The sequence below is a fragment of the Natator depressus genome, chromosome 13, assembly GCF_965152275.1.
Source record: "Natator depressus isolate rNatDep1 chromosome 13, rNatDep2.hap1, whole genome shotgun sequence".
NCBI classification, from domain to species: Eukaryota; Metazoa; Chordata; order Testudines; family Cheloniidae; genus Natator; species Natator depressus.
Window position 1 is genome coordinate 4199962 of NC_134246.1, and position 26405 is coordinate 4226366.

At 51.6% G+C, this 26405-nt stretch overlaps 1 protein-coding gene across 1 annotated transcript; it reads left to right on the plus strand.

Moving 5' to 3' along the window:
• The first annotated feature begins 190 nt into the window (after window positions 1-190).
• Window positions 191-26141, plus strand: LIME1 (Lck interacting transmembrane adaptor 1). The gene is made up of 6 exons (XM_074969589.1): window positions 191-232; window positions 13983-14130; window positions 16396-16447; window positions 18147-18234; window positions 18712-19163; window positions 25626-26141. The coding sequence occupies exons 1-6, from the start codon at window positions 202-204 to the stop codon at window positions 26055-26057; spliced, it is 1203 nt and encodes a 400-aa protein (XP_074825690.1). The 5' UTR covers window positions 191-201; the 3' UTR covers window positions 26058-26141.
• Window positions 26142-26405: the final 264 nt, after the last annotated feature.

Below are 26405 nucleotides of genomic sequence, written 5' to 3' on the forward strand. Positions count from 1 at the left end.
TGCAGGTGTCTTGAGAAAACACTTTTTTTTTAAGTAAAAGATATCTGACCCCTGTTATCTTAGAAGAGACTTGTTTTGCTTTTTTATCTCCACCTCTCAGATGCCTTTGAAGGATTACAGAGCTGTCAACCTCAAGGGTAACAGTCACGAGAGCTGCAGACAGTGCTTCCTTGACTACAGGGGCAGGGCAATTGAATTCAAATGATCACAGCTTTCACAGCCTCAGACCAAGGTGTGGAAGTTTTCTTTCCCCCACTCCTCCCCATGACTTAAGAGCAGAAAAGGAAGTGATGGCAAGAATGAGAGAGAGAAAATACATTTTAAAAAAAACGCTAACTTCTTGCCTACTTCAGGGATGCAGGAAGAAAATTAGATCTTTTGTGATTGTCCTTTTCTGAGAAATACTCGATCCTACAGCAATGGGCACTATCATAAGACCTTAAACAGGAACTGAAGTTTCATCTCTTCTGTTTATAGTGTAAATGAAGGTGATGTGGATTTTGTCTTGAACACATCAGTCTCCTTCCAAGCCTGCAACTAATCAGGACCAACACCACAAGCATTATCATTCTGTGACTAAGTATGGGTCTTCTCTCTGCATTGGGTTAATTCAAAGCTGTTTTGGGTTGGGAAATGGGAGACAGGTGGTGAAGAAGGTTAACGCACTTAGCTCCCAAGTTACAGTTAGTGGTCTCATATGAGTGCTCTTTGTGACAATTTGTGGTAAGATTCACAGCTCCACATGGCTGTCTGTCTCTATTTGAGAGATCCGGTACTGGAAAAGCATGTCAGGGTGGAGGAGTCTTGCATGGGAACTTCTTTTGCCAGTATTCATGGGCATGTCATCTTTTATTTATTTATTTTGTGAGGGTGGGTGTGTTAGTTCCGTTATCCAATAAGCATAACTGCATTTTAAGTCCCTTGAATTTTCTAAGTGGTTTCAGTTGCCTCCTCACATACCGTCCTAAACACTTTCACCTTGAGACAGTTGCATGTCAATGGTGGATAAAGCGATCTCTCTTTGTAAAGCATTTTGTGATCCTTCACAATGAACAATACTATACCAAAAGGTAACTTATTCTTTTTCACTATATTAATCTACAAAACAAATCAAGCAACCCCTACAGGTGTTATATGCTTCTAGGGGAATTCTGCACCACTGCGCAATGCAGAATTTTGCAGAAATTAATGTGCACGCAGTTTCCTTTCCCCCACAGAAATGGGCTGCTGGCTGCCACTAGGGGCTGCTGGACCTGGCAGAGCCCAGCTCACACATAAAAGACATTGCTGTGGGGTGGGGAATAGGAGGGGAAGAGCAGAGAGTTCCTAGCAGCTGCAGTTCCCAGCACACACTAAGGGAAGGAGACTGCAGCATGCAGGAAACTCCACATAAGCCTTGGACCCAGCATCAGGCTGTTTCTCCCTCTGGATCCATGGGCTCTGAGGGGAGGGGGGTGGGTGTCTGGGCTGGGGGGGTCACAGATGGACTTTGGGGGGCAGGGGATGGATGTTTGGGCTGAAGGGGGCCCACAGCTGGACTCTGAGGGGTAGTGGGTGGGTGTCAAGGTGGGTGAGGTCCCATGGCTGGGCTTTGGGGGGGGGGAAGGGGAGCGGATATCTGGGCAAGGGGGGACCTCACAGCTGGGCTCTTGGGGTGGGGTATGGGATTCAGGTATATTGGCTGGTGGGGGCCCGCAGCTGGGCTCTGGGGGAGAGGGGTTGTGGGTGTCTGGCTACCTGGCTGGGCTTGGAGGGGGGTGTGCCAGAGAAACAGAAAGCGGGTTGTCATAGGGGTTTCTTTAACTCTACTCCTGGGGGAATTTTTTTGTCTCTATTGTTACAGACATACTTACTGACAGATATTTTTAAATAAAATTACCAAAATAATTGAAACTGGTGTGATTATGTAGTGTTGTTTTTGACAAAATTTGCAGAATTTTAAAATATTGTGCGCAGAATTTTTAATTTGTGGCATAGAATTTTCCCAGGAGTAAATGGTGATAGAAATAAGGTCAAGTACTGATGAATGGCCAGGCGTGGGTGCTGTTGCACGTAGTCCTGCTGATCCCGTCCACCTGCATGTTTTCTGCAAAAGCAGAGTAGAGAGAAAGTAAGTCAGTTGGGTGATATGATGACTTTTGCAGGCCAGGAAATGAGCTGTGGTATTAGACTGCCTGGTGTCTCAGCTCAAAGGCATCTCTATCTCCGGCTGAAAATCAGGGTTGAACAAAGGAGCAGCCTGAGAAAGAGGCACAATCAAGATGTTTGAAACACTCCAGAATGTGTAGTTCAGAACAGTTGTATTCTGCAGTGTAAGGGGAGCAGGCATAGAAGGTAGGAAGGATATGGAAGGAAGAGGATATGGATGGATTTCTGCTCTTCATGCTATCTGGCTTCTTCTGAGTCTCTGTAAAGTAAGTGTTTCTCGTTTCTTACCAAGCAAACTCAGGTGTCCCCTTATCAACTACTGAGAAACATTGCTGCATCTCCTGTATCTGAACCAGTTTTGTTCATAACCCTCTAAGTATTGTACATAAATGTTAGGCTGGTACTGCTGGAATGGCAAGATTCTTGCTCCCCAATTATCTCTGTATTGGTCAGGTTACTTAACAAATGTCCATGTGTTAGTCACTGGCCAATGAGGGCTGTCAGCTTTGTGCAAATTAAGATTTATACCCATTGGAGCATCTAGGCTTAAATGCACAGAAAGGTCCGCTGAGCTTGATAATGTGTCTGGCATCTCATGAGTGGAACTTCACAGCCCTGCAACTGACACCCTGTTAAGAACAGTGGGGGCTGTTTTCATTTCCTAGTGCCTGGTTTTCAGAAATGCTGAGTTTGGAATCAGTTGAAACTGGAGGCTCAGCACCTGGGGTGGAGGGGTGGGAGAGAAGAAAAGTCAGGCACCTGATTTTTTGGGTTGAGCCACCTTCTTGTAGAAATCCCCAGCATCACTGACCACACCACTGGAGTTGAGGTTGTGAGGGGTGGAGAGACTGATCACAGAAATAACAGCCTATATCTGGGATTTCAAACTGTGTAAATGGAGGTTTCAGAAGCAGGTGAATGATTCTAGTAACTACCAAACACATCTCTCTAAAAGCACCTTCCTGGCGTACAGCACGACTCGGTATTTTGTAATCTGGCTTTCTATAAACGTAGCAATGAGAATTCTCACCAGAACTGCTACCTTGCTGTTTCCAGCCCAATATTTGCATCAGAAACCTCTCTAGCAGTGCCTGCCTCATGTTTTAAAAATACATACAGTTCAGCAGAAACAGTTTTATTGTCTCAGTCAGCAGAAGGGAGGCACAAAATAATCAAATTTCTGAATCTCAAGTTTTCCATGGTGTTCAAGGTATGGGAGGGCAACCTAACATTTAAAGCCACAGGTGTCTTTACCAAAACTTCTATTTATTTTTTCTACTTATTTTTAGTGTAAACAGCAGCACCTATGCTGTGATCAAAAACAGGGCCTAAGCTGTCGGGCACCTAAAGAGTGCTTGGCATTGGCCCAGCTCTGTATGGCAATCATTCAGAGTTTTGCCATGGACTTCCAGGGGAGAAGAGTTAGGCCAACGCTGAATGCTTTTTAAAACCCCACCCTACATGGAGCAGTAAGCACTGCAATCGGAAGTGTTTGTGTTTTTCTGCCTGTAGCCCTGGCCATTCTGAGACTAACCTTCATAAATCCAGCACGGCTCTTCAAAAACCCAAACCACACCACCCCCAGCCATTAGCCAAAGCTGTCGCTCAGAGCCTGCCCATCTCCTCATGGGTTCTGTTGCTGAATTGCTGGCCATGTGCTTCTGTGCTCAGTTCAGGTTTGAAAAGTTCTTCTCGGATTTGTTAGTGCTTTATCATTATTGGCCTCCTATGATACTGCCCTGGGCTGACTGCAGTTCTCGTTGAAGTGAACCTCTCTGGGTGCTTTTCCTGTTGTAGAAATCTTGATAAGGAGAAACCGTCTTTTTTTCAATAACCCCCCCTCGCCCCGAGTCCCTGAGAGTCGTGTCAGCCACAGTCCAGCTGATGATCTCTGGTGGTGCCCAGCTTGTGACCTTCCTCTCTCCTTCTCCTCCTCAAATAACAGCAAAAAGTTGAGCCAATGTTTTGGGGGATTTTGAGGGCATCTCTCTTTCAAGCTGTTATTTCTTAAATGTGGATTCATGTTCATTGATTTTTTTTTTTTTTTCCACCACAAGGGACCATTGGATCATCTGGTCTGACCTCCTTTTTTACACAACCTGTCGAATTTCATCTCCCAGTGAATTTCATTTCGGGTACTCTTGCAGCCTAGCTTGGATGTAAGCCCTACTTGTAACAGCCAAAAAAAAAAAAGGGGGGGGGGGAATCAACAGCAATGAACTATTTTCATGCTTGATTAGCACCTATCTTTGCATGCTTTCCTCACTAATTCTCCTAGTGCCCGGGTGTTTCTGTATTCTGAACACATGCTAATAATGGTAATTGCCTGATCAAAGCTGCTATGGCCTGTAAAGCTTGTCCTCTGTGCAGCACTGCTGTACGTCTTTACCTTAGAGAACAGCTGCAGGGGCTTGGGTCAATAGCTTTATTGCCAGGGAGCTTAATTGCACATTTCAAAGTCCATTTAAGGACTTGATCCTGCAAACCCTTAATTGTGTGACATGCCCTTATGCATGCAATGAGGCCCACTGACTTCCATGAGGCTTCTCGCAGAAGGAGAGACTCCTCATGTAAGTAAGGGTAAGCAGAGTCAGCCGTTAAATTTTAAAATTTCAGATGACGCCGATTCATCGTCCATAATGCTGACTCCAGCCTCCCAAAAGTGTGTTTTCTCAAAAGTAATCATACTTTTGTCAACAGATGTAGGATTCCCCTCCCACTCCTCATTCCTGCCTTGTTCTTCTGTTTTTTCTTAAATTCATAGAGTTTGAGGCCAGATGAGAGCATTATCTCATTGTGGGTTCTGGGATCATTTTTTGCTGGTTGAGTGTTCTGACTGTTGTGATTTGTATTTTATGGAATTATTGTACAAGGCCATCTGGACACTTGATGGGCCTTGAGGAAATGTTAAAACCTGGCTGAAAACTTTCAGGAAGAAAGCTGCCTATAACGTGAGGCTGGGGACTCGGCTCGCTGGTGCTACATAGACAGTAATGTTTACCTCCTCACACTGGTACGTTGATGCTAAAGGAGGGATCGGCAACCCTTGGCATGCGGCCTGTCAGGGTAAGCCCCTGGCGGGCCTGTTTGTTTACCTGCAGCGTCCGCAGGTTCGCCGCTCGCACTGGCCGCAGGTTCGCCGCTCGCACTGGCCGCAGGTTCGCCGCTCCAGGCTAATGGGGGCTGTGGGAAGCGGTAGCCAGCACGTCCCTTGGCCTGCACCACTTCCTGCAGCCCCCATAGGCCTGGGATGGTGAACCGCGGCCAGTGGGAGCTGCAATCAGCCGAACCTATGGATGCTGCAGGTAAACAAACCGGCCTGGCCCACCAGGGGCTTACCCCTACAGGCCGCGTGCCAAAGGTTGCCGATCCCTGTACTAAAGGCTGTATCTGTATTATATGGTCCTAAAGCACTGGGTCTTCCGAAAACAGATGGGAGTAGATATTGTGGTAGCTCTGTGCAGCAAAAGAATAATCTATCAGCGTGCTGTAGTGCACACCCGACACTGTGTTCATGCTTCTGGACTGCAGCTACACTTGGCAGCATTGGAAAGCTGCTAAGGGGTGAAAAATATTAGAGGATGCATAGTATGTGTGCATGACCAGGTATCCGTCGATTTGAGCGTTAGCTTTGCTTTGCAGGACCCACACTCTAAGGCTGCACTAGGACTGTGCTAGCTAAGGGAACTGACTAAAATTAGTGTTTGTCCTGCGAGTATCCCATAAAAGACCTGTCCCCTCCGAGAGAGAGGCAGTATTGTCTAGTGAAAGCATCAAACGGGGAGTCAGAAAATTCAGGTGATCTTCTCAGCTCTGGCACTGACTTGCTGTCTCTTCGGGCAAATCACTTAACCTCTGTCTCAGCTTTGCCATCTGTAAAACTTGGATTAATTCCTCTCTGGGTGTTGAGGCTTTGGTCACTAACATTTTCAAAGGATGGTGAGATTCTCAGGTGGCAAGTGCCGTCCGAGGGCAGCGCTCTGTTTGTTTGGGCAAGGATTTGTCGCGCACGTTGGCTTGTACTTTCGGGCGAGCAAGCCTGTGAAGAGATCGGTCAGTCTATGGGACTGTGGCTTCCTTCGGCTCCCATTTCTCAAGTGGTTTCCCCAGGCACATGGCCTTCGACTGCTGAGGAAGGGTTGAGGGCTTCTGTTTCCAATGTGATGTGGCTGGAGATTGTGTTACTTTGTTAGGAGGCTGATCCTGGAGCTGCTGAGTGCACTCTTGCTGTAATCAAAGGGAGATGAGGGAGATCAGCACCTTCTAGGATTGGGCCCTAATTTCAACGTGTGGGGCTGACACTGGGGCCTGCCATGGGCTGACTGAAGCCAGGTAGTTGCCTGACTTCGTTTTCCTTTTCTAGGTACTTTAGTATTGGGCAGGGTGACGGGGCAGTTAGGAGGCACACACAGGGCGCAACAGCACAGCTGAGCTGGTTCTTTCCCCTCCAGGGATGCTGTTGAAGTTGTGTGCTTCTGCTCTGCCCGATCCAGACTGCGAGCTGTTTTTCTAGGTAGTGAATCTGCCTTTGTGCCTTCTTGGCCGTTGAGGTGAGCAGCAGCTGTTTCATTGCCTGTCCTTCCTTCACTGACTTCCTTTCAGCATGGCAGCTGCAACGATGGGAGGTTGCCCTAAGTCATTCTCTTGCAACCCCCATCCTTCCATCTGCATGGGGGTGGGAACCCCCGGCTCATTTTGCAGCCTGCCCATAGAGGTTAGGGGGTCAGGAAGAGAATTGTGGATGCAGCTGGGGAACAACTGTGCTTTGCCAGATCCTCTGGGGAAGGTGGGATTCCGGAAAGAGCCCTGGAAAACAAGACTCTCGCCTTCTCCTAGTTCCTGGACTCAGCACCACATCCACCTTGGCAGTGTGGTCCTTGGGTTTATGCTGTCTGTTGGGTTGCCTAGGGCCCTGTGCCTGGACACTTGGCCTGCATGCGTGGATATGGGAGGAGGGCCAGCCACAGATAAGCAGGCTTAGGCCAGGTGTGACTTATTTTCCATAGGACTATGCAAAATAAAATACTTTGTCCTTCTACAGCACTCCAAGATTCTCAAGGCCCTTGGCAGACATTAAGACTCCCAAGCTTCCTAGAGCTTCGATACCATTATCCCCTTTTTAAAGAGAGGGAGATCCAAGGCACATAGTGTAAGTGACCTTCCCATGGGCCCCCTGAGAATCAGTGGCAGAGAGGATGCTGGAGAGCTTGCTGCTGGCACTCTGGCCTCTCCATGCCGCCTGGCACTGCCTCCCCTGGCCGAAGGAGGAGAGAATAGGACAAGGAGGATTCACAGTCGTCTCAGAGCCCAACACGTTGTCCGCATCTGTGTTTCTAAAGCTCATTGGATTGTTCTTTCCCTTTAACAAGAGAACGGCTAAGGCAGGAGAGTCCCCCTCCCAAGAGGTGACTTTTTTGCAAAGAGGGAAGTGGGTGAAACCTCAAAGGCAGAAAATGCATCATTTTCAACGGTGGTGTGACAACACGCATGTGGCCTTGAAACTCCCACCCTTAGAACTGCCTGTGACTTGTGCCCTACAGCCAAGCGTTCTATAAACAGGTGCAGAGCTCCTTTCTGCATGGGAAGTGCTGCCCAATGGAAAGCCTGGGTGGGTTCAAATATGGCTAATTCTTGCCATGTGGGTGGCACTGAAGCAAATCTTACCCATCCCTAGTCTGTGCCATAACTAGGTAAACTCCAGTGCTGGCACCCAGTTCACAAACACAGGGCGACATCCTCCACAGCTATGAATCAGCACAGTGACTTTGTGTTGCTTAAGAACTTAAGAATGGCTGGACTGGGTCAAACCAAAGGTCCATCTAGCCCAGTATCCTGTCTTTTAACAGTGGCCAATGCCAGGTGCCCCAGAGGGAATGAACAGAACAGGGAATCAAGTGATCTATCCCCTGTGACCCATTCCCAGCTTCTGGCAAACAGAGGCTAGGGACACCATCCTTGCCCTGCCTGGCTAAATAGGCGTTGATGGACCTATCCTCCAAGAATGTATCTAGTTCTTTTTTGAACCCTGTTATAGTCTTGGCCTTCACAACCTCCTCTGGCAAGGAGTTCCACAGGTTGACTGTGGGTTGTGTGGAAAAAATACTTCCTTTTGTTTGTTTTAAACCTGCTGTCTATTAATTTCATTTGGTGACCCCTAGGTCTTGTGTTATGAGAAGGAGTAAATAACACTTCCTTATTTACTTTCTCCACACTAGGCATGATTTTATAGACCTCAATCATATCCCCCCGTAGTCTACTTTTCCAAGATGAAAAGTCCCAGTCTTTTATTAATCACTCCTCATGTGGCAGCCGTTCTATACCCCTAATAATTTTTGTTGCCCTTTTCGGAACCTTTTCCAATTCCAATATATCTTTTTTTGAGATGGGGCGACCATATCTGCATGCAGTATTCAAGATGTGGACGTACCATGGATTTATTTAGAGTCAATGTGACATTTTCTGTCTTCTTATCTGTCCCTTACGTTGACTGTCAGGAGCCATCTCACAATGCCCTGCACTGACAGTACAACTGATGCAAGGGAGGACGCGTACCACCGACACAAGGAGTTAAGTGTAGACACACTTAATTTTGTAGTGTAGCCGTGGCCTAAGAGAAACCCCTCTGCACGGTGATGATGGAAACCGTGCAAGCACCCTGCTTAGACACAGTTGCTGGTGCCCTTTCAGGGCCAGGCCCGTAGTTGGTAAGAGGCAACAGCAGGTTCATGTCCCACATCACAGGAAGTTTTGCTAACCCCTTGTGCTGTTGCACAGTTTTCTCTTTTCTGCAAAACCTTGCACCGCCGCACACTCTCTCTCTCGTCTTGTTTCTCTTGCAGCCCGTCGGATGCACTGGAGACCACAGTGAGCGCGCTCGGGGGGTTGGCAGGCCAGGTGGAGGGGAGCTGTGGCTTTTTCGTTTTGTGGTCCCTTTTGCAAGGAGCACGCCTGGTGCAGGGGGGGTACAGGAAACTGATTGCCCTGATAGATGGAACTGGAGCCAGCCCAGAAAGAGAGGATGTGACTACATGCCTGCTTGCATGCAGGAAAGCGTCAGCCCCTTGGGGACGGCATTGGGGGGCCTGCTAAAGGGGTCAGCAGCACTACAGATTGTTACTGAGCTGGTGATGTGGCTGAGTCCTTATGTGCCATGTTTAACACCTGGCTCCTACTCACGTGGGTGGCCCATGTTCCAAGCCTGCTCGTGAACAGGGCGGTCAGGCGATGGTCAGGCTGAAGCAGGTTCTAAGATGGCTCTTCTCCCAGCCAGGCCACTCTTCCCTCCTATCCCTCCGGGTGGGAGAACATCCCACACCCCCCGTGCCATGTGATGAATGTCCCCAGTCCTCTGCCACTCGCTCCGGCAGCTTGGGCAGGAGGGGACAGCAGCCGAGACTTGCCCTCAGTGCACTGCCCGAAGCCTGGCTGTGTGCCATGGGAGGCGCAGGCTGGTCAGTGTGGCTGCGTGGAAGCACTCAGCCCCTCTGAAGGGGGCAGTTGGGAGCAGGGTACTGCTCAGTGTGGGTCTGTCTGTGGACTGTGGGTGGAGCGAGACACAGCCACTGGTTTGCAGGCCCCAGGAGCTCCTGTGAGACATCTGGCTGCGCCCCAGCCCCAGAAGTCAGCACCGCCCCAGTCGTGTGACTTTTGCTACAACCCAGATCTAGTGAATGGCTGGTGCCTTGCGCTGCCAGCGAGGATGTCCAGGGGCTGAAGCCCCGTCTGGTCTCACGCCTCATGCCAGCAGGGGCTGGGCAAGCTGCCACAGCCAGGGGAAATTCGCAAAGGCCGGGCCAGGAAAGGAATGTGTTTCCAGTACCAGATATGATGTGTGCAGGAGCGGAGAATCCAGCCAGCAGAGGCTGCATCTTGTCTCTGCCTTTTCCAGGCAGAGGAATGGCTGGCCAGTCCTCTCCAAAAAACCCATCCTGGTTATTGGGCCCCCCAGTCACAGACAGCATCTGAACCAGTCATTGGGGCCATACCTTGAGCCCAGGATGTGGCTGGGCTCACACAGTGGTGACTTAATGTGCATGGGAAATGGAAAAAGGCCATAGCAGGTTTGCAGAAGGCCAGCACTGGATTCTGAAATAGCACCGGGGCGGGCTGAGATTCAAAACCTGCTGCATATCTAGGGCAAAAGGCGGTGAGCCTGCAGCCCTGCTCTTCTGTCCCACATGCATTTGTTCTCCCTTCCCTATTAAGCCCCCTTCTGACCTTGGCAGAGATCAGCTCTCACGGTAAGTATTAGAGACCAGAGAGGGGCTGCTTTCCCCCGCTGGTGTGACCTGGACTCCAAGGCCTGGGGCCACACTCAGAGCTGGCGTCAGTGATGCTGCTCTTCCGGCTGCGTTAAACCAGCTCTAACTCCATGAAGCCAGCGGCATTGCATCTGCTCGCACCAGCTCGGAGTATGGCTCTCGCGGGGGTTCGTTTGCCTACAGGACTCGTGTCACTGGCAAGCTGCTGCTCTACAGAGCTGAACTTCTTGAGGGCCTAAGCCTGGGAGCGGGGAGTGCCTGCTGAGGCCTCAGGATCAGGCCCCAAGGAGAATACCAGAACCACTCCCACTGTACACAGCTGCTAAAGTAGGTCTGGTGGCTGGCTGGGCTGTGGGAAGCGGGCGGTGCGATTAACTGTGAAGCCCTCATGGTTTCCTGTGTGCTGACACAGAGCCTGTTTGCCTTCCCATTGTTACTCACCCCACAACTCAAGCCTGCTTCTGCAAGAGGCCGTGAAGATGTGCGGCCGCTGAGCTCTCTGACGGTGGGCACAGCATTTCCACTCGCCACCCCGTCCCCGGAGCCACGAGACCAGGGTCTCGATGTGCCGGCCAGAGTGGTGAGTGGGGGGAGGGCGTGGGGAAAGAGCAGTTGGGTGACCTGGACGCACGCAGCACGAAAGTGTCTTGCAGATAGGCCCTGGCCCTAGCTGGACTTGGCCCTGTCAGGCCTGTCCACACAAGCCATATGCGCACATTGGGGCACCTGGTTCCAGTGCCAGAGTGTCCCTTCCACATCCCAATGGGCTGATCCATCTGCCATGTGGTGTTGCCCCAAGGAGGGGGCGCGTGACGGTGTGGTAGCTGGGCTAGTGCAGGCCGGCAGGCTGTTAATGGCAGAGGGCTTCTGGGATGTCCTGGCAGAGTCCGGCAGCAGGCACACACGGGGGTACGAGCTGTGTCCTTCCGAGGAAGGACAGTGGGATTGCAGGGCAGGGTCGGTGATGCAGCCACCAGACCAAGGCCGGATGCTCCGGGGGCTGGGAATGGGAGCTCCCAGGACTTTTCCCCATGGCAATACTTAATGCCAACCCAACTCTCCCTCGTGAATTTTTTGCTACACTGAGGCTCCCAACTTTGCATGGACCCAATACCCAGCTTGGGGATTTCAGGCTTGGGGGCTGCCTCTCATTTTAGATTTAAAAATGTGTTGAATCTAAACCAAAAGCTGGGCCCCACCCAGAACCTCATGGCTGAAGCTCCCTGAATTTCAGGAGGATCTGACTCTCTGGATCAGAGCTTCTCCTCCACGCCATTATACCTTTAGTTTTGGATCAGAACCAGGAGGGGCCTGTTACCCACTGAGATCTCAGGGCCTGAACAGCCATTCTTGGGAGATTTGAACCTAAGGAGAAATCTCATGAGAACAGACGATCTTGCAAGGTTTCCAGCAGTGAAGACCAGAATGGCTTGTGAGACAGCAGCACCATGGGACCTGAATCCCAGCCTGGATTCAGCCCGCAACTCCCATGCCCGCTTGAATGCAGAGCAGATGCCCTGTTCAGCCCCGCTCAGTGTAAATACCTGGCTGGTCTGACTCCATATTCATTTCCAAGCACATCACCCCTGTGCTTGCTCTGTTAAGAACCTGCTGATGGGCCAGACTGAAACTTTCCCTCCACCTCCCTTTCTGATTCTACTGCATTAGGTGGGTCAGAGTTCAAATGCAGTCTCATGCGCTGGGCTCCCATTTTTTTCTCTTCTTTTTCCTCCCTTCCTTTCTTCCAAGCAGGTGCCATTACTCCAGCATCGAGCTGGCTCAAGGATAAAGTGCCACGGCTCCAGAATTCAGTGTTGTCACGCCCACTAGGCCCCGGAATCATTAGACCCCTGGCTTATAGTTGGAATCCTAGTATTGGCAGCCCCAAGTATTCGAAGATCAGGTGTCAGGCCCCCAGAGATCATAAGAGTGGCTTAAAAATGACGAGATTTTTCAAAATCTCGTCATTTGGGGTCCTTTTTCTTGGCCTCGTGCTGTTTGAGTCTTTAGGGAGCACTTGAGTCATGTTCTTGAGCGTTTCTAGGGCTAGGAACTTTTTCTTTTAAATGGAAGCTGCAATTGGCACCTAATAACGTGATGCCCCCAGGAGCTGGGGCTTCAAGAAAAGCACCAACTTGAGCCAGACTCGTGATAGAACGGTGAGAATTAGCGATGCCGGAATCCACCTGGCTGGGCTGTGCCAGGAACAGCCGCGTAGGATTCTCCCATGGCTTGGTGCAAAGCAGCAGTAAGGAAGAGGGTGCCCTCTTGCTGAGCTGCAACTCTGCCTTCCTGGGGAGGAACCGCATCCATCCCCCAAAACACCTCTACCTGGGAGATCACAGGATCACGGCCCACTCTGCCCGAAAAGACACTTGAGAGAGAGTACGTACAGGATACAGCCCTGGAGCCCCAGAAACTCAGCAAAGAGGGAGGTCTGTTTACTCCAGCCATTCAGCATTTGTCTAGGAAAAGGGGAAATTGGGCCAGATCTGGAGACAGTGGCAGCCCCCAGGAATGCTTTGGCTCAAAGTGTCCATTGACGACGGCTGCTTTTTCTTCCTTATTGGCTCCCCCTGGTGGCAAATCCATACGAATTTCAGCAGTTCAGTTCTAGGAGACTTCATTGGCAGGACAAGCTAGATGTGGGTTGCCGAAGTGTAATTCACGAGGCAGATCCTTTAGGTAGCTATTGAGCGGCTAGTACCTACCTCCAGGGTGGAGCTGCGCTCTGTGCTGGGGTTTGATCCGTTTTTGTTGGACTCCCTGTCTATGCTGTTGAATTAAACTTCCTAACTTACAGTAGCTGCAGCGGGAGAGGTGCTGCTTTGGGAAGCGGAGGTAGGAGGAGCAGGAGATCGGCTGCAAGGATTGTGGCTCCCCATCCACGCTGGGAAGATGCTATTGTAGCTGCATTCACCTGAAACTCTTGGCTCAGGTGATGCAACCCACTGGGCCAATCGGTGCCTGAATCCTGGGCTGGGCTACTGAGTGTGGATACGTTGCTGTAAACTCAAGACATGCCAACCAACTGCTTGTTATGGTGCTTTGTGCTTGGAATAGACAGACAGGAGGACAGGAGTAGCTGGGGCCTGGCATCATGCTCAGACCTGGCTCTAAACAGACAACCTACCGAATTCTCAATTACTGAGGGACAATCTCCACTCATGGATATATTTTTGCTTTCCACAACCAAATCTCTGTACAACTTCTCATGAATGATGTACCCGAGTATTCAGATTCTAATATTTAAACTGTATTGTTAAATCTGTTCACCTAAAGTTGGGTTATTGCTGATTATGTACTCTATATATGATATGACTTTTAAAAACTAGCTTTATATTTGTGGATAATCTAAGCAGTACACCCAGATGTACAGACACGCTTTTCCCAACTTATGTAGTCTATAATTTTTTTTAACTTTAGCTTTAATAAAATTTTTAAGCATGACACTATTACTTCCCTCGCTTGCGTGATCCCATGCCTGCCCCAGCCCGAGACGGGGACATTAGATGGCATTGCCCTCTGCATTCTCCTTTGGGTGCACTAATTACCAATGTTCTCTTCCTGCAGAGCTCTGCGTGAAGTGGATTTCTGAAGTGGCTCCAGATCGTGGTGAAAGGATGGCTGGGCCCCATCCGCCCTCCTTCACTGCCGCCCTGGGACTGGCATTGCTCGGTGTCCTGGTCTTCCTCTCAGCCCTGTGTGCTGCCTGCAGAAGGTACGTGTCTGATCCTCCCTCTCACAGTGTAAACCACGCGTCAGGGTAGAACAAACCTCAGGAGTTTTGCATGGGTCATGGAAGGGTTAATTCATACATGGATCTCCTTTGGCTTAAGTAGTGGCAGTCTGTATGTCAGCCCCTCTCCCCCACCCTGTCCCACTGTCTCTCAAATGCAACCAACCAACCAACCATGGAGCCGTGCATGCTGGGGCAAGGCTGGGGGAGCTTAGCTGATGCTGATGCTGTGTGGATACCCACCTATCCCTGTTGCCCAGCAGTGCAGGAGTGTGAGGACCCCAGTGCCTGGATTTCAGTTGCCTGAAACCCCCTGCTGCAGACATGCAACTAGATTCCAAAAGCTCCCACCCTCCTGCTTCACTCCTCTCCCCTCCACCAAGGACTATCCCTGCCAGGTTTGTTCCCCAGCATCAAAGCAGGAACAAAGCTCCAAGCCAGCGCTGCACTGGCTGCAAACAGATGAGTCACAGGCTAGGGAGAGGCCGGTATCTCCCAAACTGGCGGCTTCTTCCAGCCAACCCAAACCACAAGCCACAAAGCCCAGCTAGGCTCCCAGGGCAGGGATGGGATCAGAATCAGCCCTATGCTCTCAGCTACGACTGGGCCTCTCCCCATGCTTCTCCACCGCCTGGTCTTCTGGCCCCAGCTCTTGCCTGGCACAGCAGCTGCCCATCGCTGTCATAAAAAGGGGGCTGGACATATCTGTCCTGGCTAGGTACAGTGAAACCTGCCTTAAACCCCCCACCCAAGGGACCAGTAAAGATCCCCCTTCTTGCAGAGGCGGGGCTTGAACTAAAGGCCAGACAGGATTGTCCTGGGAAGGGCCTAGGGAGGCTTAGGGCTGCCCATTGGAGGTGGGGTTGGGCCATTGCTCCGAGTGTCACCATGCCATGTGGGGAGGGGTATGGATAATAGGAGGAGTTGGCCCTTACGCCACCATAGAGATTCAGAGCAGGGAGGTTAGGGGAGTCTGAAATGCAGGGGGAAGTGATCCTAGCAACACCCCTCTGCCCCTTGGCAGCAGCATGAGCCCAGGAAGGCTGCCAGGGCCCAGAGGCATGTGTCAATCCCACCAGATCCTCATTAAACACTTCCCATAGGCTGGTGTGTAAACTAAGGAGGGCACGGCACAGCTGCGGAGATGCCAGGCCCTTTGAAGAGGGAGCCCTGAGGTTTCCATCAGGGTTAGATGCAACTGAGCATGTCGAAGGTCTTGTCAAGATAAAGGGAGTGGGCAGGATTCCCACGTCGAGCGCAGCAGGGCGCTCTGCAGCACCAGGCTGTCGGAGAGCCCAGACAGGCATGGCAAAGAGCAGGGGAGTGGGGGCCAAGTGACAGCTGCCCTCAGGAGAGCAGTGCTGCAGGAAGCACAGAGAGTCGGCTTGCCACCTCACACAGTGTCCAGGCCTGGCTAGAGGGGGCTCTGGAAAGATACAAGGCAGGACACTCACAGTGGTGTATGGGCACAGTGAATCCTGAGTGGCGGGCATGCTCACAAGAGCATGTGGGCATGGATTCAGAGTGGCGGGCGTGCTCACAGGAGCACGTGGGCATAGATCCAGAGTGGCGGGCAGGCTCCCAGGCACAGGTGCAGTGAGGCGGGAACAAATGCGATGCACCGTGTTGTACAAGCTTAGGAGCTGTGCAGTGCCGACAAGATACAAGGTCACGGGCATGCTGCAGCTGGTGCCCGTGCAGGCAGGATGTGGTGTGTTCGTCTGACTGATCCGCGCAGCTGCACGATGCACTGAGTAGTCTCAGGAAGCAGAGAGCGCTCGCCGATGGTGCTCTCATTAGGATCATTCCCAGCACTCGGTATATGCTCCTAATGTCCGCGTGACCACTGTACTGCAGTAGGAAACGTGGCCTTAGATATAACGGTGCTGGGCATGGTGTAAGACCCTGGATACAATACACCTGGATCCACTGGGCTAGCCGTGAGAAGCAGATTCCTTGGGTGATTAGCATTCACCAGTGCTCCACGGAGACAATACATTAAAGCCGAGGCTTTAGAAAGTGACCTGTGATTTTGGGTGCCCAACTAGAGACGTCTCACTGGGGCCTGATTCCCAGGGGCAGGCTGAAAATCGGGCCTGTTGGAGGCCTCTCCAAAAGGGCCCCCAGAAACACTGGTCACATCTGAAAATGTTGCCCTCCAGGCCACAGGAGAGCTCTTCTCACGGGGTGCTTGCTGGCGGATCCTTCACCACCATCCAACCTTTAGCTTAATCCCTCTCCTTGCAGGAAAGCTAGGAAGAAGGTGGTCCCACCGGACGGGGTGAAGCTGGTAGATGTGGTAAGTGCGCACATTGGCTAGATAAGCTTATGGCCCCAAAGTCACGCAACAACCAGGGGGAGCTGCTACTCCTGCCCCAGTGGAGCATGGGTGGCCTAGGGGGAGCCCAGCGGCACTGCCTTAGGAAAGGGCCAGGATGGCCGTCTCCTGGACAGCAGCTGTTGCAGGAAAAGCTCTAGAAATGAGCTGTCTTAGAGCCCCATCCTGCACGGTGCTGAGCACCTTCTCCTAGCTCAGTGGGAATTGGGGGTGCTCAGCACCTCGCTAGGACTGTCTGGAAGCCTCTGGGGAAGAGCTGTCAAAGTGGAAGGTGGAGCGAGTCTTCTCTGCCTCGAGTGAGCAGACCGCGGGAAGGGGAATTGGGACGGCCTGTCGAAACGTGTCTGTGGTACTGCTCTGGGAGGGACCAGCTGAGCTGGGAGCCAGGTTCTAGCCGAAGCAGCATATTTTGGTGTCCAGAGATGCACTGGAAAGCTGAGTTATTTTATTCCGAGGCATTAATTCAAAAACACGAGCAGCAGGGGGCTGGAGTGCTCGTTAAACAGCAGAGACCAGCCTCCACCAAGCATAGTATGTGACAGGGAGAAGGCACTGAGCCCTAGCTGTTGCTGGATGGTGCTTAAATCAGAAGGTAAAGTTCACCAGCATGGCACTAGGCGGATGGAGCAGGCTTGCTGGGTGGAGCCATTTGGGGAGGGCCTGGGGCAGTGCAGCCTGGCTGTAGGGATCCCCCAAAATGGGTACTAGCCAAGCAAATGGCAGGCAGGGTTGGTAAATGCAAATTGTACTGCACACTGGAAAACATCATCCCAAGTACACCTACAAAATGATGGGGTCTAAATTAGCGGTTACCACTCAGAGATCTTGGAGTCATTGTGGATAGTTCTCTGCAAACATCTGCTCGATGGGCAGCGACAGTCAAAAAAGCAAACAGAATGTTAGGAAAGGGACAGATAAGACCAAAAATATCATAATGACAAGATATAAATCCACGGTACCCCCACTCCTCAAATGCTACGTGCGGTTCTGGGCTCCCCATCTGAAAAAGAGATATTAGAGATATTAGATATGGAAAAAATACAGAGAAGGGCAACAAAACTGATTAGGGGTGTGGATCAGCTTCCATATGAGGAGAGATTAATAAGACTGGGACTGTTCAACTTGGAAAAGAGATGACTGAGGGGAGAGAGAATCGAGGTCTATACAATCATGACTGGTGTGGAGACAATGAGTAAAGAAGTGTTGTTTACCCCTTCACGTAGGACAAGAGCCAGGGGTCATCTAATGAAATGAATAGGCGGCAGGTTTAAAACAAGCGAAAGGAAGTACTTCACCACACAGCACACAATGAACCTGTGGCACTCGTTGCCAGGGGCTGTTGTGAAGGCTAAAAGTATAAATGGGTTAAAAAAAGAATTAGATAAGTTGATGGAGGATAGGCCTGTCAATGGCTATCAGCTGAGACGGTCGGGGATCCAATCCCATGGTCTGGGTATCCCTAAGCCTCTGACTGCCAGAAGCTGGGACCGGATGATGGGATGGATCACTCTGTAAATTGCCCTGTTCTGTTCATTCCCTCTGAAGCATCTGGCACCAGCCACTGTCGGAAGTCCAGACACTGGGCTAGATGAACCCTTGGTCTGACCCAGTGTGGCTGCTCTTATGAGTCTCACCGGTGCGTCTCCTCCTTTCTTTGCAGTCGTTGCTGAGGCAGATGCAGCTCCGATCACTCAGTAAATCGGACACCAAACTGCATGAGCTCAACAGGGTGAAGCACGTGGATGAGCGTGAGTGGCTGCAAAATTCTACCGTAGCTGGAGCTGACGTGCAGAGAGATCTGGCGGCTCTGGGGTTGGGAGTGCGCCGATGCAAAGGGAGATGGTGTCCATGCCTGAGGAGCAGCGCAGCCTTCCAGTTGCAGGGATAGGGTAGTAGTTCTCCCAACATCCTCTCTGCTAGGGCCGCGTTGCCTGCTACTGGATGGCTGGTATATTCCTGCATATACTGTGTATACTGGATGGCTGGTGTATTCGTGTGTCCACATGGCGTAGTTGCACGTGCAAGTCATCCTCGTTAGCATGAGCAATGACACTCGCTCACGCTGTGAATGAGCTTCCCGGTGAAGGGGGATTGACAAGGGCAGGGTATTATTATCACTTATCTTTCTAACTCTGCTTGGTGAGTCCATTGAAAGAGCCAGCCAGTGTCCCCTACAAGAGCCAGCGCAGACTCCTCATGCACCTTCTCTTCTCTTCTCTTCCCAGACCAAAGACCAGCCAGCGTGGATTTCCTTTACCCATCAGGTTCTTTGGGGGATGGAGAAGGAGCTGCGTATAGCTCGAGCTTCAGCATCCTGCTGCACCGAGAACTGCCCCAGATCCCCCATTCCAACCCTTCGGCTGATGCCCTGAGTCCTGACCAGACTTACTCGAACCTGTTCTTCTCAGCCCCGCTGAAACCAGCCCCAGAGGCGCTGTACGAGTGTGCGGCCGTGACTCAGGAAGGGCCTCAACCAATGCCCGTCTTGGGAACCCCAGTGGAGGCGTCCCCTCTAAGCGAGGCGGACAAGGCAGTGACGGCTGAGTACGCTTGCATCCGCAAGGCGAAGAAGAATTTCCAGCCAGAGCTCCAGGACGAGACACAGAGTGAATCCTCCGTGGGGCCTGCAGACCCAGAAGGCTGGGAAGGAGCTGCCTGTAACCCCCCAGCGGTGAAGGTACAGTAACATCCATCACCTCCTCCCGCCCTGAGCCTCACAATGCTGTGGGATGGGACACGGGCAGTGTCGGTGCTGGGTGGGTAGGAACACACTGCCTGGCCCTGAAGGGAGCCCCGAGCTTGGCTTGCCATTATCCAGGGAGTCGCATTGTTCTTTATTTGTGGGGATTCAGGTGGCTGGGGAGATCTGTGGAAATGGTTACAAATCCTGCCAGCCTCCTGAGTGTCAGCAGGAAGGGTATATTTATTATCGATAGCACCGAGAGGGGGCCATTGCTGGGAGCTGCAGAAGCACAGAGCACAAGGACTGACAAGCCCCAAAGAGCAGAGTGCTTTATTCTCTGGCCCCTGTTATACAGGTTAGTCTCTAAGGTGCCACAAGTACTCCTTTTCTTTTTTCTTTTTAGGAGGTTCAGGGTAAATGATCTCGCCTTAAACTTTATGAATCTACCTATTTTATTCATTATTTGTCAGCTCCTTCCATTTGAAATGTTTCAGTTATTCAGTCAAGGAGCAGAAATGTGACTTTGGCAGCCAACCACTCGCCATGAATAATGACTAGTCAAAGCAAACAGTGTGGGAACAGCGAGTTTGAGGATATTCATCCAAAGTCGTCACCTCTAGTAACGAAAGGTGAAGGAGGTGAGAATTGACTTGCAAACCCACTGTCATGGAGATTGGGTCCCCCCTGTGGAATGGGGGAAGAGAACTTGAATGCAAGAAGGAAGCCAGAAGCTCTGGATAATTTTTAAGCTTTCAGAAAGTTCTAAGTGGAACTAGAGCCTGGGGCCCCAGAATTGTAAATATTGTGCCTGTGAAAGGCCCAAGCGTTGGGAATTGTGTGCGCAATCTTAGTAAATGCACATGCAAATGTGCATGCCGTTCTGAAAACGTGGGCCTTGATTTCTTTCCCCCTTAAACTAGATTCTCACCTCCTTTCCTTCCCCACTAAAGAACACACTTAACCAGTGTTATTGTTGCTTTCATTCTCGGGGGGGTCTGGGTGCAGACTAGCTGCAAGATGACCCTTAGAAGGTTTCCTTTCAGGAAGATTCCAGGTCCGCCTCAAACAAAGCTTGATGGGGCTGGTGCTGATGCCTATTGGACTAAGGTTCTAGGTCTATTAAATCCTCTGCTCCTAGGAGTACCAACCTCCCCCTGCCTGTACTGATGAGCTGACCTTCCTTAATCACACGTCAGAAGGGAAGGAGGGGGTTTGGATTAACTCTGGATTTGGATTAGGCTGGATTTTGCCTGTGCTTCTGGAAGGGAGTAAAACAGTTTATCCTGTCTTCGCTGTTGTAACCAGGCATCTGCCGGGCTGATGAGTAGCTTATCAACTGAGTTCAGGAGCCCATCAGCTTGCAGGGGATCAACTGTGCAGCAGGGTACAAGGGTTCACCACAATCCCTAAGGCAGATCTCACCTTGGGGGATCACTGGGGCATCGGGCAGTTCAGTCAGGGCCTTATCCAAAGCTGATAGGAGGAAACAGGAGGCTTCGCTTTGCTTTAGGTAAGCCGTGGCTCAGGCCCTCCGGATTCAACTCCACAGGTGGCTGAGGGGATACAAAATTGGTTTGGGAGGGCGAGACCCCTTGGAATGACCCAGGGAAAACACTTCCCTTAAACATGTGCACAGTCTGCATGTGTACATAGCCCTTAGAGCTGGTGAAAATCTTTCCGATAAAAAGTTGGGGTGGGGGTGGAGGGGGGTGAGATGGGGGGAGGGGTTGATGAAAGTGTTTTTCAGAAAAATAAAACTTTTTGCAAAAGAAAAATTTTAAATTTTGATCAAAATTTTTCAACCAACCATTCTGAGCTGTGGGTGAAATCCCAGCCTCTTCCCCCTTGTTTTTTATTCCTCCCCCAAACTTTTTCCACTGGAAACCAGTGGGGATGTTTGTATCCACAGAAAATTGGCAGTCTTTTCACCAATAAACACACATTGTGGGAAATTTCAATTAAATAAAAAACATTTTGTTTCTGTCGACATTTTTGTGAAATATATTTGACCTTTTTAACAAATACCAGCTCTGGGTGGGTGGGTGTAAGCTTCATTGAGTCAAAGTGCTGGATTCAGACCTGGCTGTAACGGCAGGCACTCATCCCACAAGTGCCCCCTGGCAGCCCAGTGTTGAACCACACTTATGCCTGCCTCAGTTTCCCCTAGTAAGCTTTCAGTACGTTCAATGAGACTTGCATACAGTGAAAAGCGCCACTTCTGGAGTCTGGTTTATTAAGCATGGTATGTAAATAAGCTGTCTCTTCCTGCTCTAAGTCTCCAGGCCTCTCCACTGCTTGGAGCTCTGTAACTTCTCCCCTGTACAACTGGAGTCTTTGTCTTTCTCCTTGGGAGTTTTCCCTCTTTGCATTCTGGGGGGGATCTGAGCAGATGCCTCTGCTCTCCAGGGTGGCATCACTGGGAGTAGCTTCTCTCTCCCCAGGAGCTTCCTCTGTCCTGGGGCCTCCTGACTGAGCGCTTTATAACTCTTTATACAGCCCAGTGTCAGGACTGGGACAGTTTGATCTAGTGGTCAGAGCCAGGGTGGTCAGAGCCAGATTCTAAGCCAGGGGTCAGAGCTGGAATTGGGGAGCAGTAGCCACTTGGGAAATCGCTCAGTTTCTTGGACAACTCCTTGCGCCTCCTTCTGGCTTCAATGGTTTGGTCAGGCCAATCGGTGGGGCCAGTCATCGTCCCCAGGCTGGATTCTTGCGGACAGTGCCTGTGGGCTGGGTTCGAGTTCTGCTAGCCCCTCACTTCCAGCTGTTCTGGGTGGCCTGCCTAGTGGTGGCCGGGGGGGAAGGTGCCTGGCACCTGTGAGCCCTTGCAACCCAGTGTTCCTTAACTAACTAACTGCAGCTCAGCAACTTGTCCACTTAACGATGCGCAGGTGAAACTTGCTCTCCCTAGTAAGAGCCGGTCACAGGGAGGCTGGCTGGCTGGCTGGCTGGCTCCTCAGAAGCCAGTCCCTGGGACAGAGGCAAATCCATTCACTTCAGTATGTTTGTTCCCCGTTTACCCCAGGTCTGAATTTTTGCAGAGGGCGATCCCTGCAAAGAACGGGCCAGGGCAGGTGTAAGCCAGGATAACGCTGGTGACTTTGAGCAGGGCTGAACTTGCCCAGTGACTGTTGTTATGGCAAGGGATCCCCTAATAGGGCTGCACATATCAGAAATCCAGGAAGCCTTTTTCTAGCCTTACCCAATTCCCTCCTCCTTCCTTATGTTGTCAGAGCGCAGGCACCATCTGGATAATGCTCCTTCCCCTTGGTGAGCTGGGACGATGGCCGCTGACCTGGCCGTGGCTCAGCTGAGAGCTGCTAGCAGAGGGTAGACCCAGCAGCCTGGCAGGGAGAAGACAGGTAGATTGTTTCCACTGCAGACAATGGTGGAACTGTGGGAAGCTAGTGAGCTCCGGGCAATGACACAATGAACTTTTACCCCCATGGAACTAAGAGCTCAGGAATTCTGGAGTCACAGGATTTGACGTCTCATACATAACTGTGCAGCCTGCAAGAGGGGCCAGTGGGTAAAGGTGGCTTCTCCACAGAAGGGGGTGGACCTCTGGTTGCAGAGCGGAGGACTCCAGACTCGGTCCCAGAGGAGCAGCTAGCTACACCTGTGACTTGGGCTGGGATAAAGTGGCTCAGGAGGAGGAGAGAGGGAGGGAGGCCGGCTCGGTTCAGTTTGCAAAAAGCCAAACCATGGTCCAAACCGGAGGAACCGAGCCACTAAGCGTGTAGAGACAGAGGGAGTTCAGCAGCAGATTGCCAGTCCTTCTGTCTCCGCACTGTTATTTTTAAAATCCCTCCTGTCTCGCCAGCTTTCTGGCTCCAGTGTCCGGCGGGGTTTCCTGGACTGTTGCTGGATGGTCCGTGGCAGCATCTCCAGCCAGACCTGGCAAGGGTTGTGCATTTACAGGGACCAGAAGGCAAAAGAGCATTAACAGCTTCAGAGAAAGCAAAAGGCTGATTGTTACCATCCCAGGCCTCAGCGGCGGGGCCGGTGGGGCTGGGGGGGGCAGGGGAATCTGAGTGCCAGCAACTCCTCCTCCTCTATCTCCCGAGGGAGCGTCCAGAGCCAGTGATGTTGGCTTGCCGAACCCCACAGCTAAATAGCAATATAAACAGCAGCTCCCTCTCCCTGACTTTTGGGGCCAAAGGTGCCGGGGCTGACGCTCTGGGTATGTGAGCTGGGTAGACAGATGGCCGGTGGCGGGGCTCATGCTGAGCACTAACAGAGAGCAGTGCGGGCGCTTTGGCAGCGGCGCGGGCTAGCCACGCGAGCTTGCGCCGAGGGGGTAGCTTCGGGTGGCTAGTCAGAGCCTCTGCCACCCGGCTCTTTTTAGCGTGCTAGCACACGGCTGTCTCCCTGGGCTGGGAGGCTCGTTCCCGCTGTAGCATCGCCATCCCGTTAGCAAGGCGCGGGCCTTCCCTTGGCCACGCCACACCGGGGGAACGGTGCCAAGAGAGGCCTGTTCTGCCCGTGCAGTAGCTCGCTTGGGCCTGGGCGTGTGGGTGGAGTTTGAAGGTGTAACGCGCCATCGTGTGCATTGCTACACAGACCAGCCATGCAGCGCTGGGCTGGGCCGTACACAAGTGATTATACGGGCAAGGCTCCCCCCCCACGGCAGCAGAGCTCCTCCCTGCTCAGACCCCATGTCCCAAAGACTCAGCCCCGTCGGAAAAACGCTTCACCAAAGCGAGACTGAATTGGCCAGACGCAGGCTGAGTTGCTGCATAGTGGGGGGCCGGGGGCTTGCACAGCCACCAGCCCTCCACCGAGGATGCTGCACCTGCCTGGAGAGCCATGTGCCAAAGTCTCCTTGCTAGAAGTTGTCAGGCTGGACTGCAGACAGCCCCCAGCCCTCTGTGCTGCTACTGTGATGCCTGCAAAGGACTTGCCACTGACCGCAGCTCAGCAGAGGATGTTCCAGGACCTTGGCTTTTTGTGCTATAATTTACTCACTTTGCTGTTACGTCACCCCCCGCCCCATTCGTCTCATCTCCCTGTGGCACATTGCTCTCTTGCTATAACCTAGATCATGGGCTTTTACGGGCAGGGACTGTCTTTTTAGTGTGCGTCTGTGCAGCAGCTAGCACTGTGGGGCCCTGATCCCTGAGGGGAGCTGCCGGGCCCTCCTGCAGTAGAGGAATACGAATAATCACAAGAGGCAGGTGAGGACAAGACTCTGAAATGGATCCCTCTAGGATCGGAGCTTCGCGGGCTTGCCCGAAGAGGAAGTTAGTGAAAGGAGAAGGGGGTTGTTAGCCGAGTTTAGACCCTGAAACCTCACCAGTAGATGGTGTCCTAATTGCAAAACCATGAGCCTTCCTAGGAGGGCTGTGGTGGGCACTGAGAAGTATCATAGAATCATAGAATCATAGAATATCAGGGTTGGAAGGGACCCCAGAAGGTCATCTAGTCCAACCCCCTGCTCGAAGCAGGACCAATTCCCAGTTAAATCATCCCAGCCAGGGCTTTGTCAAGCCTGACCTTAAAAACCTCTAAGGAAGGAGATTCTACCACCTCCCGAGGTAACGCATTCCAGTGTTTCACCACCCTCTTAGTGAAAAAGTTTTTCCTAATATCCAATCTAAACCTCCCCCATTGCAACTTGAGACCATTACTCCTCGTTCTGTCATCTGCTACCATTGAGAACAGTCTAGAGCCATCCTCTTTGGAACCCCCTTTCAGGTAGTTGAAAGTACTGGGCACTTTGTCCAGGGGTTTATATCGGGACCTGAGTCAGTCCATCACCAAGGCTAAAGCCTTCTAGGAGGAGGCTCCTTGTGTTTCTCTTGGATCAGATGTTTCCCGGGAGGGAAGGATGGGAGGCAAATCAAAGGAACTGAATTCCCAGGATCATCCCAGGTAGGAACAGGGCGGCTGAAACGGCTGCCCAGTATTCCCTGTAACAAATCTGGGCTGGGGCTGATGGAGGCAACTTCCCCCATTTCCGCACCCTCGCTTCAGGTGTCCCGGGCAGCTGGGCGCACCTCCTGCTGAATTAGTACTAGGCTATTGCCTTCAAGTTAACGTGCCTTGATATAATACCCCTGTTACAGGGGTCAGGGGCTGATGATTTAGGAAGTGCTTTGGGCCTCTGTTAATCCTGCTGGCAGGTCGGGTAGATGTAGAGCCTCTTTGAAATCCAGGTCTTGGGGCGAAACCAGGCCTTGCATAAATGGGCGCAGTTCAGCTGCTCCAGGGTTGAATTTGGCCTGTTACGTCTAGATCAGTTGTTCTCGACCTTTTCTGTCTCATGGCTCTGTTATCTCCTGGTCTAGATTGACCTTTGCTGTGTAAATGCCTGGATGCCCTTAATTCTGTGGGTGGGATTGGTGACTTTATAAAGCAAGTGGGCAGAGCGTGAGTCACAGGCAGGAATACACGGGCAGGTTTTGTTGTCCCACTGCTGTACAGGAATCCCCAGTAACCGCAGGTGTTCTTTTATAGGTAGAAGAAATGTACTCGACGGTGTGCAAAGCTGGCAAGAAGAAGAAACACCAAGGCTCTGCTCTGTCCCTCTCTGAAGGAATGGACCCTGGGGAGACGGGCCAAGGAGAACAGGGGTGGCCAGCTGCCCATCTTGGAGATGTCAGGGCGGGGTATCAGTCCACACCGGGCCGAGTCTCACGCACTGAGCCCTGCTATGAGTCTATCAGTGTTGGATCCTGGACTGAGCACAGCAGGAACCCAGCCCCAGAACCAGCCTACGAGGCAGTAGATGTCAACTGGAAAAAGCCCAAGAAAAGGGACAAGTCTACCAAGAACTGCCCTGCTGAGAACTTGTATGAAAGCATCAGCGAAATGTGGGAAGGGGATGCTAGGACCACAGCTGCCCTGACGGCTCCCAATGGGTTGGAGATATACATAACAGACTTATAACCCCTTATGCATAGCTGCCCCCTTCCAGGGACGATCTGTGCTCCTCCAGCTGTCTCAGATCTCAGCCACGTGGCGAGGCACAACAAGAACATCCAACACCACAATGGTAAATACTAAAAACATCAACCCGCTCTAAATCCTCCTGCCTCAGGTCTCAGGCCAACCTGTCACTAATGGGAGTTTCCCTGCGGGCCAGGTATCCCATTGCTCCTTCTGCAGAAATCCTTGCACCTTCCTCTGAAGCAGCTGGTGCTGGGCACTGTCTGAGGCAGTTCGCTGGGCTACATGGACCTGTGGTGACCTGAAAACTACAGGCTAAAGAACTGAGTAATTCTAATAGGTGCCCGC